Source organism: Vipera berus (assembly GCF_964194415.1).
Source record: "Vipera berus genome assembly, chromosome: 6".
Taxonomy (NCBI): domain Eukaryota; kingdom Metazoa; phylum Chordata; class Lepidosauria; order Squamata; family Viperidae; genus Vipera; species Vipera berus.
The window spans coordinates 52,596,530-52,611,358 of NC_138208.1; the positions used below are offsets into that span (position 1 = coordinate 52,596,530).

Sequence of the window (14,829 nt, forward strand, 5' to 3'; positions counted from 1 at the left end):
CAAATCTGTACCGCTTCCAGGCAACGGGACATCACATCGAGGGCATCACTGGCTTGGTTCGGGGTGGAGATAAAGAGCTGGGTATCATCGGCATATTGATGATACCTCACTCCGAAACCACGGATGATCTCACCCAGTGGCTTCATATAGATGTTGAACAGGAGAGGCGAGAGTACCGACCCCTGAGGCACCCCACAACTAAGGGGCCTAGGGGCTGACCTCTGCCCTCCTGTCAACACCGTCTGCGAACGGCCCGAGAGGTAGGAGGAGAACCACCGTAAAACGGTGCCTCCCACTCCCAACCCCGCCAGACGTCGCAGCAAGATACCATGGTCGATGGTATCAAAAGCCGCTGAGAGATCTAAAAGGACCAGGACAGAGGAATAACCCCTGTCTCGGGCCCGCCAGAGATCATCCACCAGTGCGACCAATGCCGTCTCCATGCTGCACCCGGGCCTATAACCCGATTGGTATGGATCCAGATACTCAGTTTCCTCCAGGACCAAAGGGAGCTGCCGTGCCACCACGCTCTCAACAACCTCCGCAAGAAAGCGAAGGTTGGAGACAGGACGAAAGTTGTTTAGAATAGCTGGATCCAAGGCAGGTTTCTTGAGGAGGGGCCTCACCACCGCCTCTTTCAAGGCGGCAGGGAAGCACCCCTCACTCAAGGAAGCATTTATAACTGCCAGGAGCCAGCCTCGTGTGACCTCCCGGGCCGCATAAACCAGCCAGGAGGGACACGGGTCCAACAAACACGTGGTGGCACTTAATTTCCCCATGATCCTGTCCACTTCATCCGGAGTCACAGGATCAAACTCTTCCCAAATATTATCGGCCAGACCCATCGTTTCCCCTTCGTCAGACACTGCCCAGTCGGAGTCCAGGCCAGCCCGAATCTGAGCGATTTTATCCACCAGATACTCACTAAACTCCTCGGCCCGTCCCTGCAAGGGGTCCTCTCCTGTCCCCTGATTTAGGAGGGAATGAGTCACCCTAAACAGGGCGGCCGGGCGGTTATCTGCGGATGCAACGAGGGTGGCGAAGTAAGCACGCTTCGCCACCTCCATTGCCACAAGATAAGATCTAGAAAAGGATCTTAACTGTGTTCGGTCAGACTCAGACCGACTGGACCTCCAAATGCTCTCTAGGCCCCTTCTCCGACGCTTCATCTCCCGCAAGTCTGCGGAGAACCAAGGAGCAAGCCGGGATCTGCGCCGGGTCAGAGGCTGCAAAGGCACAACACGGTCGAGAGCCTCGGAAGCCGCCCGTTGCCAGGCATCAACTAAGGTCTCGACCGGGCTGTGGGAAAGGGAGGAAGGAATCAGTCCAAGCGCCGTCTGGAACCTATCTGGGTCCATCAGGCGCCTGGGGTGGAACCACCTGGTCGGTTCCGCATCCCAGCAGCGGGGAGTGGCATGACGGAGGCCCAGCCGTAGGAGATAATGGTCTGTCCATGAAAGGGGTTGAGATGTTGGAGTAACCCCACCCAGACCATTAAGCCACTGCCCAGAGATGAAAATAAGGTACAATGATACATAGGAAGCTGTCTGACACCAGATCATATTATTTATTCATGTAATTCAGAATTGGAAAAATAAAACATGTTGACTATCAAGTCCCCTTTCCTGACCTCTAGAACCCAATAGTCAGAAGGTCCGAAGCCTAATAGACTGGAGGCTCCGAATCACCTTTCAAATCCCCAGTCTCTAACCCTCTCCCCCCCCCCCAAAAAAAAAACCCCAGCCCATTTTGGGCAGTATCCACTTATGTTGAAATAACATGCTGTGCAAAGCCTGCTACAGCCCTTAAGCTGAAATAAGTTACACTCTTGGCACAACCCAATATTTTCAACTCTGACTAGCAGCAGGTTTCTATACTTAACGCAGGTTTCTACTCAGTTAACTGGCAAATTCCCCGTTGTGACATCTTTTGGCACTTTTAGTTGGCAACTCCAGAGACTGAACCTGGATTCAATCTCTAAACAATGTTAATCAAGATTTTTAACAATGAATATTTCTTATCTTTAAAAAGATAAAACATTTATAAGTTTCAACATTAAAAACTTCAACTGTTCTATTCCTTGCCTTCTTGTAATTCTCTGCATGTTTCCATAGGTTTAATGAGCTCATTCTCCAGCACTGAAGAATTTTTTGTTAAATGATTTTCCTGAGAAGTCTGAATTCTATAATATTCTCCTGTTTCATCCACAAAAAGACAAAATAAAAAAATGCTGTTGTTATATCAGCTAAAAAATGCACCAGTGTTCTTAGCTGATATAACAATAAGATTCTTACCAGATTTATAGCACATTTCCTTTATTGCCTTTTCTTCTTCTATATCTTGTGGTGTCTTTGACAATAAATAAGATGCATCTGTATGGAGCAATTTTAAAAGTTATTTGTAATAAAATTCTTTCCAGGCTTTTTCCTGTGCCATATAAACAAAATCTGAACTGCATTTATATTTATAATAAAAAATAAAATATATCTTTTATTGACTGAATAGAATTATTTTAAAAGGAAAAGCTAGGTTATTTTTTCTAAAGAATTCCTATTCTCCACTTTCATTCTTTCTTTCCCAGCTGGACATAGGGAAAAAATAGGTAAAGAGGCTCAGGACATTTTACTGTGGGGCAAGTACTGAATTTATGTGTTTGAAAAAGGGCCACATCTGGCCAAAGTTGCAGAGGAAAATATTCCAGGAAAAAAATCCCTCAGGTGAGAAAAATCTGCTCCCATGGAGAAGGAGATACACATTGGGCTGGTATGTTGCTAACTGTTCCATTCTAGGCCCCATTCTCTCTGAGTCACATGTCCCAAAACAGATTGTATGCAACCAGCCCTAAGCTTTCCAGCACACACATACAAACAAAGGCACAATGCAAGTGGAAAGCCAAAGCACATGCATGTACCATGTTATTTTGTTACATGGAAGAACACAGAGATCTTCTTAATGACCATTGCTGAGAAGAACTTGGAAATAATTCCAGAATCTATGCTTTCTATGCTTTCTTCTTAGTCTTTCCAACTTAACAGAATGTTGGAGAGGTCTTGAGATTCTGTCCATCAGAAAGCTAGTAAAAGGGGCAAATTTGGATTAACAGGACAAGATGACAAAAGAAAGTTCGAAGTAAAAAAAAGGATAATTTTTTCTTTTAACGACCCTGTAGTTCCTTGCATCGAAGTTGGGGTAACTGATGCCAAATGCCCTTCCTGACACCTATGAGAAGTTCACAGCAGACAATTACTCATTGTGCCCAGAGAGAGAAATATCTGCCGCTACCTAGGATTGAACTCACAGCTTCCTGAATGTGAGGTGAGAGCTCCACTTCTAGGTCACTGTGCTGCTCACAAAATATAAAACAATTATAACAGAAAAATCCTTATGCAACCCTTTAGAGAACACTTGGGGAGTTCTTTCAGAATGCTTCATTCTGAGTTCCATTCTAAGTTATCTTCTCTCTTCCTTTCTAATACTGTGCCCCAGAATTGAACTCCCTTTAAAGGGTTTGGAAGCATTTCAGAAACCATATTCTATTCTACATGAAGTATATATAATAAGCTTTTATTTATCAAAGTCTGGATTTACAGATGAAGCAGACATTCTAAACCCATTTATCCATTTTTAAAGAAGAGAATTCATCTCCTTTTTTAACTGTATCTCCAAATTTAACAGTAGGCAATATTTTAGATGTATAAGGTAAAGGTAAAGGTTCCCCCGCACATGCGTGCTAGTCGTTTCCGACTCTAGGGGCCGGTGCTCATCTCCATTTCAAAGCCGAAGAGCCAGCGCTTGTCCGAGGACGTCTCCGTGGTCATGTGGCCGGCATGACTAGACACCAAAGGCGCACGGAACGCTGTTACCTTCCCACCGTAGTGGTCCCTATTTTTCTACTTGCATTTTTACGTGCTTTCAAACTGCTAGGTTGGCAGAAGCTGGGACGAGTAACAGGCGCTCACTCTGTTATATGGCACTCGGGATTCGACCCGCCAAACTGCCGACCTTCCGATCGACAAGCTCAGCGTCCTAACCCACTAAGCCACCGCGTCCCTTCAGATGTATATAGGTAAGCAAAGAAAAAGAAAGGCAAGAATAGTCAGGTTGGGGTTCAGTTTTCATCTCTTTCTAAAAAACAGCATGTAGACAAACATAAATGACTGAAAAATATTTACATTTTTCTTCTTGTTCTTCCTCTTCTTCATCCTCAAGATTGATGGTAATAATAAGTGGAGGATGAATAGGCCTTAATGAATTCTCCTGACCTTTTGTGGAATCTTGATTTTGAGCAGCATGCAAAATTCCTTCCTGAACGTCCCCTTGCAATGTAGAATCTATTGGAAGTAACTTTAAATTCAGTATAAAACTTTTGAATTGAGACTTTGAAGTGTTTAGCAGACTTAACTCACTCATAAAAGTCAAAACAAAATTTGATAATTATACTTAGAATGTATTTGATCACCTGAACCTGAACCATCAACCAAATAAATTAACTTAATATTATGCAATCCTATTCACAAGGACATAGGAAATTTTTTTTACATTTTTTTACATTTTCAAATTCCTATTTTTAGCTAAAAGCAATCCTCAAGTTACATACTCATAAACATAATGTAAAATATAAAAACAACTTTGAGTCCAGCCCAGCTCCTGGGTTGACCTTGTCTTCTTGAAATATTTTTCAGTTTCCCATTCAACCCTATAATTTTCCTATCATCAACCATCAAAACATTAATTGCCTCCAGTTCTGATTTTTCTTTGGAGCCCAGAGATAGACAAAAATAGATATACACATAGACAAAATGCAATCAAATGATTATAGTAGCATAAAATATGATAATTAAATGACTTGTAAGGGTAGTCCTTATTTAGCAACCACAAATGGTTCCAGCAACTCAATTGTTAAGTGGTCCTTAAGTGAAAATCATGTGACCACAACTGTGCTTATGATTTTACACTGGCTTTTCTTTTCTTTACAGCTGACATGTCAAACTCGCGACGTCACATGACGTTGCGCAATGTATCAGGACGGTTTTGCCATTACTGGCAATGGGGTGGGCACGGGTTCCATGTGGCGTGTCCAGCCTGCAGGCCAACAGTTTGACACCCCTGCTTTACAGCATCAGAAGAATATACTCGCATACAGCTGAGTGAGCCCAATTGGTAAAGAAGGTATCCAGAACTCAACTCATTGAGGAAGCCAGATGGAAGGGCAAATCTTGTTCCCCACTTCCTTGTCCCTTGGAATATTCACCCCAGTCCTGGGATAATTAGCAAGAAAAGAATATTTTTTTTAAAAGAAAGACATTCTCTGAAAAGGAAGGAACTGCAAGAGAATAAGCAAGCATACAGTGGGAATATATATAAAAAGGAATGTATTGTTTATCTAACCCACTTGTGGATGTGAGCTGTGAGCTGCTTAGGAAGCAAACAACAGCCTTTAGTGAGAACCTGATTAGGGTCTTCTCATTGTCAGGCAGCGGCACCAGTCAGCCTGAAGGTTCTAATCAACTTATTAAGGCTAAAGGGCTAAGCTTGTTAACTTGTGGTTAGCACTTTTTAGGGATACATTGTTCTGTGAGAAAACCATCTGAGGAAGAGATTACTTCTTTAGGCAATCTATCCTGTGCCTCAGGCACAGGACAATGCATACTAATTCTGCAGAACAAGGGATACCTGCCCAGAGTCACTAAGTTGATAGACAGCTACAGAAATTAAATAAATAAGTAAATAAAATAAACTGACTTTAATAATGAATGCATAACTGAGAGAGAGAGATGCTGCAAAGTTTATAAATGCAGACATTGGTCACAAAATTAGTTTTTCATCAGCATTGTAATATCCTCTAATATTTCAGGCCACATCATAAAGTTGACAGCTTTAAAAGCTCAATTATTTATGTATTAAATTTGTAGGCTGCTGGACTCCCAATGACACTTGGTGGTTCACAAGTAAAACTACTAGAGCGGGGGAAAAAATCATACAATTAGTTAAAACCATAGCAGAAAAAGATCTCTGTGAAAAGAACAGTTCCGTAGCAAAAAAAAGAGCAGAGCTAGAACCAAAAAAATAATTAAAATATATTGCCTGTAAAGCACATCTTCAAAATTAATTGATTTCCATCATCTTTATGTAAGCTGCTTTTTACATACACAGAATCACAGAAACCTGAATTCCTTCTTTTGAGAAGAGACAAAAACAAAGGAAGAAACATATGGATGAGGAGGAGGAGGTCTAAAGAAGCAGGATGTAGATGGTATGAGAGAAAGGAGTACAGGTTGTCCTTTACTTATGATCACAATTGAGCCCAAAATGTTTGTTGCTAAGTGAGTTTTGTCCCATTTTACAACCTTTCTTGCCACAGTTGTTAAGTGACAGACTGCAGTTGTTAAGTTAATACACAGTTAAGTGAATCTGCCTTCCCCATTGATTTGCTTGTCAGAAGGTTGCAAAAGGTGATCACATCATCCCAGGACACTGCAACCATCATAAATATGAACCTATTGTCAAGCTTACACATTCTGATTGTGGAGATGCTGCACTTGTTGTAACTGTGACAAACAATCGTAAGTAAATTTTTCCAGTGCTATTGTAACTTTGAACAGTCACTAAATGAATGGTTGTGAGGCTATCTTTAGTAGGAAACTAAAGGTAGGAACGAAATTAACGGTGTGGAGATGAGGCAAATAGAAGGCATAAAGAGACAGCAAAGGGAAAGAATTACAACACCAAACCTAAAATCCCATATTCTTAGTAGGTTAACCTGCAAGTATATCCTTAGAAGGAAACTCTTATTCCTAGGGAAAGCAATGCAACACCCTCTCCCTAATCAAAACATGAGACTCTTCTCACCAAGTAAATATGGCACTATTTTGCAATCAGTTTCCTGAAATGTTTGCACACAATTAATATATGCATCAAATCTTTCCTTTTCTTAAGCTTCTACAACTCTGGGAAATCCTAAATCTTTTGACTTTATTGTAAACTTAACATGCTTTATTTAGGCAGGGGATTTTCTTCTCTGCCATTTTCCTACCTAGCTAAAGCTAGCATGGAGCAAATGACTTTTCTTTCTAAAACACAATTCACATGGATTCCACTGAGAATAATAGTAAAAAAAAACACCTCTCATGCAATTTGCAGAAGAGATTAATGACATATCCCATATGTAGATCTTTCTTCTAATATTCAATTGGCTTTTTTTTCCGTTAAAGCACAACTTTTTCCTCATGTAATTTTTCCATTCAGAAAATAACATTATATTGGAACCATACTTTTAGTATTGCCATAAAATGCAACATTTATCTTTTCACCATTTTATAAACATTTATACAGTTTTTTTAAAAGGCAAACAAGAAGTTCCTGCATTATGCAGTATATCAGTTATTCATATTGCCCCTCAAGCCCAGTTTCTCTGAATATTATACAGGGGAGAGTGCTGGATACTTAACGTATCTTTGCAATACTTATTTCAGGCAGGTATTACAGAATATAAAGGTACTGTTCCAGACAACCTAATACAACAAAAATTTCTTCTTGGAATATAAAAACTGTTTTTCTCCATAAAAGTTTGGAGAACTGTACCAGAGCAGGCAAAATTAGTTTAAGGATCCTAGAACCCTGGCTGATGGACATGAATCAAATAAGTGCTTCTCAAACTTTTTTCTTCATTACTCAAAATCACAGATCAGAAAGTCTTACTGAACTTTGAGGACCTGTCGCAATTCCTTCAGTACTGTTATAACTTCAAATAGTCACTGAACAAATGGCCATAAATTGAGGACTACCACTATTAAACAATATTCATTGAACAATATTTGGACAAATTACCATTGGTAATTTCAATGATTTTCCTCTTGATAGGAATAGAGATTTTCAAATATATTTTATCACACACGACAATCTTTACATCAATTTTATGTCTCTGTTGTGATGTTTAATGGGTTTGTTATCGAAAGAAAAAACCCTTTTACCCAATTTGGGGTAATTTACTCAGGTTTGGGAAGCATTGATTTTAAAATATCAGTAGTAGCAATAAAATGACAGTGAAACCAATTGATATTCACTCTTTATTATAAATAGGCAAGTATGTCAGGACCCACCCCAATTCACATCTTAGGAAATAAGAACTCCTGGATCCAAGTTTGTCCAAAAGGAAAAGTTTACTAGGATGAGATCGGTTGTGGCAATACAAGACGGGATCTGACATTGAGTTACATTTCAATACTATATAAAGCATTCCTGTTTCAACCCCCTCCCCTCAAATCCATTTGGTCAGGCTCACATCATTTACTTAGGTGTCAATCTCCTTGTGTTTATTGCTATTGCTTTCTTCCTTTCAGTTCCAAATGGAGATGCAACCCAGATCTCTCTCTCTCCCCGTTCCCCCCAGATCAAAAGCTTTCCTGGTCTTTGAAAACAGCCTACTGCAATCTGAATAACCATCCTCTCCCCCCCACTCGGAGAGATGGCAGAATCCCGAGAATAAGCACAATATTCTAACCATACATTTATGAAATGTGATATAAATGGATTCTGACAATCGGCTCTCCTCTCAGAAAAAAGATGGGTCCATCTGCAGGGAAAAGAAAACATATAAATGTTAGACCGGTTTGTTCGGATATTCTGTATGAAATCTCTTAAGCAACTTTGGTGCTTTAACATGAAGTTTGTTAACCCACTCATTTTCTGAGGAGGGGAGGTGTTTCCATGCCACTAAATATTGTATCGTTCCATGGTGTTTTCTGGATTCTAAGATTTCTTTCACTTCAAAATGTTGTTCTCCTTCCACCATAATGGGGTGGTGGTGGTGGTGGGATTTTTGTTCGTAGGGGTGATTGTTGTTCTCTCTTTATTAAACTGCAGTGAAAGGTTGGGTGTATTCGTCTAAGATTTTTGGGTAGTCCTAATTCAACTGTTACTGGGTTTATGATTCTTTTAATTGGAAAAGGTCCAATATATTTTGGTCCTAGTTTTTTACAGGGTTGGAGTGATTTCAGGTATTTTGTGGATAAATATACCATCTCTCCTACCCTGAATGGTGTGGGATCGGTTCTTTTTTTGTCTGCCTGTGTCTTGTATGCTTTTCTGATATCTTCCAATGCTTTCCTAACAATTGGCCAGGTATTTTGTAATTGAGCAATCCATTCCTTCAGTTCAGGAATGACTGGTTCTTTTGGGGTTAGTTCTGGTATTGGGTTGAAACTCTGGCCTGTAGCTACTTGAAAAGGAGTATAACCTGTGCTTGAGTGGACTGCATTATTATATGCTACTTCTGTGAAAGGCAGTAGGTCCGTCCAATTGGACTGCTGAAAATTAATAAAGCATCTTAAATATTGTTCAAGTACAGAGTTAAGTCGTTCAGAAGCCCCGTCCGTTTGAGGGTGGTGACTAGATGACAGTCCTTGGGTGGTTCCTAAGAGGGATAAAACTTCTTTCCAAAATGCCGACGTAAATTGCACCCCTCTATCAGATATGATGCATTGTGGTACCCCGTGCAATCTGTAAATATGCTGTACAAAAAGTTTTGCTAATGCTTTTGCGGTCGGGATTTTTTGGCAAGGTATGAAATGTACTTGCTTAGAGAACAGATCTGTGACAGTCCAAACTATGGTGTTTCCATTACTTTCTGGCAGTTCTATGATAAAATCAATGGCTATTTCTTTCCATGGGGCTGAGGGGTTCGCCACCGGTTGTAACAGACCTGGCGGTTTCCCTTGCAGTCTTTTGGCCATCGCGCAAATTTGACAGCTACCCACATAGCTATGTCCTTTTTCATAGATGGCCACCAAAATTGCCTTTTAGTTAAGTGTAAGGTTTTTACAAAACCAAAGTGTCCTGCTGATTTTGTATCATGGCACAGTTGCATGAAATTGATCCTCTGGGTGGCAGGTATGTATAACTTCTCCCCCACCCACGGCAGTCCATCTTTAATTGTGCACACATGTCTATTTTTCTGGAACCATTCATCACTTTCCAAAGATTTCCTGAATTCTATTCCAATTTGGCTATCTACCTTCGGCTTCATTTTTTCTTGTGCCCTGGTGGTGTCTGGTGCTGCCAGTTGTTGTTCCGGCACAAGTGGTTTAAAGTCAGTAACTCTTGTGCTGTTATATTGGGGCATGCGGGATAATGCATCTGCCAGGAAGTTCTTTCCCCCCGGTAAATGTTTGAGAGTGAAATTGAATCGGTGAAAATGTTGGGACCAGCGGGCTTGCTTAGGAGTGAGCTTCCTGGGCGTTTTTCGTGCTTCCAAATTCTTGTGGTCTGTCCAGACCTGGAAAGGTATTTTATTTCCTTCTAAAAATTGGCGCCATGTTAGTAATGCCCACCTCAACGAGAATGCCTCTTTTTCCCATATTGGCCAATGTTGTTCTGTTTCTGTGAGTTTTCTGGATGTGTATGCGCATGGTTGCAATGTCCCCCCATCATTTTCTTGTAATAATACGGCTCCTACCACTACATCGCTCGCATCTGCCTGTATTACAAAAGGTTTGTCGGGATCTGGGTGTTTTAGGACAGGTTCAGCACAAAAAAGTCTCTTTAGCCTCTCAAATGCTACTTGACACTCCATTGTCCACTTTACAGGCTGGCTGGATTTCACGGGGGACCCCCCTTTCGTTTTCAACAAGTTTGTAAGGGCATGGCTATTTGGCCAAATGCAGAAATGAATTGGCGGTAGAAATTTGCAAACCCCAGGAAACTTTTGAATTGCTTCCGTGTGCGGGGGGGGGGTGCCCACTCTAATACTGCCCTGACTTTCTCAGGGTCCATTTCGATGCCCTCTGGGGATATGTGATATCCCAGGAAGTCAAATTTTTCCTGGTGGAATTCGCACTTCGATAGTTTAGCATATAGGTGGGCAGCTCACAACTTTTTCAGGACTGCTCTGACTAGGTTGATGTGTTCCTCTTTGGTCTCAGTGAAGATAAGGATGTTGTCCAGGTAAACCAGGACCCCCCTTATAAAGGTGTGGGGGCCCCTTGCAGTCCAAATGGCAGTACTTTGAACTGGTAGCAACCCAATGGGCAGTTGAATGCAGTCTTCCATTCATCTCCTTCCTTAATCCTAATGTGATAATATGCTTCCCTCAGGTCTAGTTTAGTGAAAATCCTTCCTTTCGATAGGTGGGATAGCATATCCTTCATTAGGGGTAAGGGGTACAGATTGCATTCACTAATTGTGTTCAGATTTCTATAATCTATACAACAGCGGTAAGAACATCCTTCTTCTCCCTGAGCAGAACTGGGGCGGCCACTTTGGGTCTCGCAGGCTCAATGAAGCCTCTTCCTAAGTTTTTCTTTATGAATCTTTCCATTTCTGCCATTTCCCTTGGGCTCATGGCATACATCCTGGGTTTTGGGAGTTTTGCCCCGGGTTTGAATTCTATAGCACAGTCTGTGGGGCAGTGGGGGGGAAGCTCATCTGCCCGCTCCTCACTGAAAACCTCAGCAAGGTCCCTGTATTCCTCCAGTATCTCTGGGAACTTTTTCTCTTCCCCCACTGCTGCTGTCTCCTCCCTCCGGGTTGGAGGGATGCTTTTGGAGTCTAAGTTCTTCTGCCCCCCCTTTGGAAAATTGAGTTCTGCTGTCCTCCAGTTTATCCCGGGGTTCCATTTCTTCAGCCATTCCAGTCCTAGAATCATTGGGCATTCCATGCCTGGGGCCACTATAAATGTTATGTCCTCCTCATGGGACCCCAGTGATAGGTGGATTGGTAAAGTGGCTAGGGTGGCTGGTCGCCCCCCTGCTATTGACCCATCTAATTGACTAAAAGAGATTGGTTGTTTTAACCTCCTCACTGGGATGCTCAATCTCTCCACCAGCGTTGGGCTGATAAGGCAGCGGATGCAACCAGAGTCTATCAGAGCTTTTATTTTGGCTGCTTCAGGCATAGAGGAAGCTAATATAGTCACTGTCTTAAGTATGGGTGGAAGGGGTCCACTTACCAATGGTTCTCCCTCTAAGCTGTCTTCTGAGTTGTCCACCGTCCCTGCGGTGCAGGCCGGAGTCCAATCCCAGTTCCTGGCAGGAATTGTGGACTCTACAGCCTCTGTCCCCTTCATGGAAGATTCTTTTGTGTTGCCTTGGGACTTCCCCGGCTTCTTGGAGGATGATGCCTCTGGTTTTTGTGGGGGGGGGCTTTTGAATGACATTCTGCGGCACGGTGGCCCTCTCTCCCGCAGTTGAAACAAACCGTTGATTTTTTGGCTGTGGCTTGTGGTTTTTCCCCCTCACGTTTGCTCGGGTGGCAGGCAGCCCCATGGTTTTCCTCTGCGGTGTCTCTTCAATAGGTCTATTTCCACTTCCTCCACCAGGATGTACCAGTCGTCGAGATGGGGTGGGTCTCCTCGAGGCAGGCAAGTGTCATACAGGTCATAGTTTAGACCATCTTTGAAGTGGCTAAGGAGGATATCTTCCGGCCAGTTCAGCTTGCTGGCAATGGCTCGGAATTCTTGGGTATATTTGGCTACCGCTCACCTGCCCTGCCTCACTGTTTTGATTCTCTCCCGGGCTTTACAGTCAGCCAAAGGATCCTCAAACCGCCACCTCAAAGATGCCATGAATCGGTTGAAATCATTGAGTTCTGGGGCGTTGGAGTCGTGCAAGTTCACCACCCAGTCTGCAGCCGATCCGTCCAGGGCAGATTGCACAATTTGGATGCATGTTTTGTCACTGGGGATGTCCCATCTGTATTTTTCCATATAGCTGAGGACTTGGGTTAGGAAAAATCCCAGTTGTGATGGCTCCCCCTTGAATTTGACTTCCAGGGGTGGGAATCTTTGGCTGGAGCGTTGTCTGCGCCGCGGCCAGTATCACTCCTCATCCTGCTCCCCGTCTGTGGTTCTGCGGGGGTATGTACTGCTGAGGCAGTGATTTCTGTTCCATTGGACGGCCCCGGGGTTTCAGGTGCTGGATCCCCTCTGTTACCTCTCCAGTTGCGGCCCCAGGCACTGCCTCGGTTGCAGTTTTCAGCTCTCTCCTCCCTTAGTGAGCTCAGGGTTGTTTTCATCAGGTCAATAGCTTTTTCCAGAATCCGCTCTTCCTCACTAGTGTGCAGGGAGCTCTCCATCTCTTGCCTCCATTCTGGTTGGTGGTCGCTCCATCTCAGGGTCACTTCTCCCGATGCCTTTTCACACTCACTTTTCCTTCCAACGCCCATCGACCACCGGGGTTTTTGGTCGTGGTGCTCCACCGCTTCTTCCCCGGGGAAATATGCCGCTTCAGCTTCCCATCGTCTCTGGGATTCCATTCGGTGGGAAGACTCCCTCTCCGTGGGGCTTCCCTCCTCTCTTGCTTCATCGCCAGACACTGTATTTAATGCAAAGTCCCCCGGTAAGGTTTTCCCTTCCAGGTTGATTCTTATAGCAGATCCCGTCTACTGTCAGGACCTACCCCAATTCACATCTTAGGAAATAAGAACTCCTGGATCCAAGTTTGTCCAAAAGGAAACGTTTACTAGGATGAGATCGGTTGTGGCAATACAAGACGGGATCTGACATTGAGTTACATTTCAATACTATATAAAGCATTCCTGTTTCAACCCCCTCCCCTCAAATCCATTTGGTCAGGCTCACATCATTTACTTAGGTGTCAATCTCCTTGTGTTTATTGCTATTGCTTTCTTCCTTTCAGTTCCAAATGGAGATGCAACCCAGATCTCTCTCTCTCCCCCTGTTCCCCCCAGATCAAAAGCTTTCCTGGTCTTTGAAAACAGCCTACTGCAATCTGAATAACCATCCTCTCCCCCCCCTCAGAGAGATGGCAGAATCCCGAGAATAAGCACAATATTCTAACCATACATTTATGAAATGTGATATAAATGGATTCTGACAAAGTATATCAAAGCTCCCAAGGATAACTGCTTCATTTAAAAGGACCGTGTAAATTGCATCAAGTACACTCACAAAAGAATGCCAAATTTTAAAAGTAAATAAGATATCTCCTGGAACTAAACATAACTTTGCAGAAGTTCCAGAGATTTCAGATGAATTTGAAGCCCTATAAATGTATCCAAATTTAGAGCCTAAGATGCCCAAGACCCCAATCTAATATAGTTACATTCAATCAAGGCAAGTCAACTTTACTTAGCTGAATGTGAGTTGATGTTGAACCTTGTATCACTTAGTCTTATATTCTAACCATTGTATCTAAGGGTTTGTCAAGATGTAGGCCTCCCCTAATTTCATTCACCAATCAGCATGAACTTGTGGCAATTCAGAAGATACACAGAAGAAATTTTCTAAGAGGAGATTTCCTCTGGAATTAAACAAAAAACAGACAACCTTGATGTCCTTTCTGATCACATAACTGGCATCCCTTGGAAATACAGTCCAGGGCTCAACACAATATTTGGAAGTGGATGCTAAAGCCAAATTACATCAGGAGAACCAAATGAAGACCATACTGTATTAGTGTTAACTTCATTTTCCTGGAGGGAGGAGGTAGCAATGATCCTTGAAACATTACACTGCCAAACTACAGTAAAATGTTGATTAGCTACTGATCAAAGTACAGCTATCCATCCCCACCAGTACAAACAAATCATGTTTCTAATAAAATATGATACAGAACAACCAGAATGGCAATTACTGTCAAAAGAGGCAGTAAATAGGAAACTGATAGGAACCCAATCAGTACCGATGAACATAAGAACTATCTTGCTTTAGGTCACTCAATTGGCCCACTAAAACATTTCTTCTCTGCCAGAAGGGAAGCATATCACAAAAATGATTCTAAACCTCTCTACCAAGAAGATTAGATTGATATGGACCATGTTGGCTTTCTATAATGGCTAAAATACAAAATTGTATCACTAAATGTGAGGATTTAT

General features: G+C 42.5%; 1 protein-coding gene across 1 annotated transcript in view; it reads right to left on the reverse strand.

Moving 5' to 3' along the window:
* The window catches only part of LOC308669834 (uncharacterized protein C12orf50 homolog), a 38,771-nt gene that overhangs the window by 9,970 nt on the left and 13,972 nt on the right, over positions 1 to 14,829 (reverse strand). Inside the window, exons 5-6 of the mRNA XM_081330733.1 lie at positions 4,173 to 4,331; positions 2,295 to 2,372 (exon numbers count right to left, since the gene is read on the reverse strand). Coding sequence (XP_081186859.1) covers positions 2,295 to 2,372; positions 4,173 to 4,331 — 237 coding nt within the window. The remainder of the gene's footprint in view (positions 1 to 2,294; positions 2,373 to 4,172; positions 4,332 to 14,829) is intronic.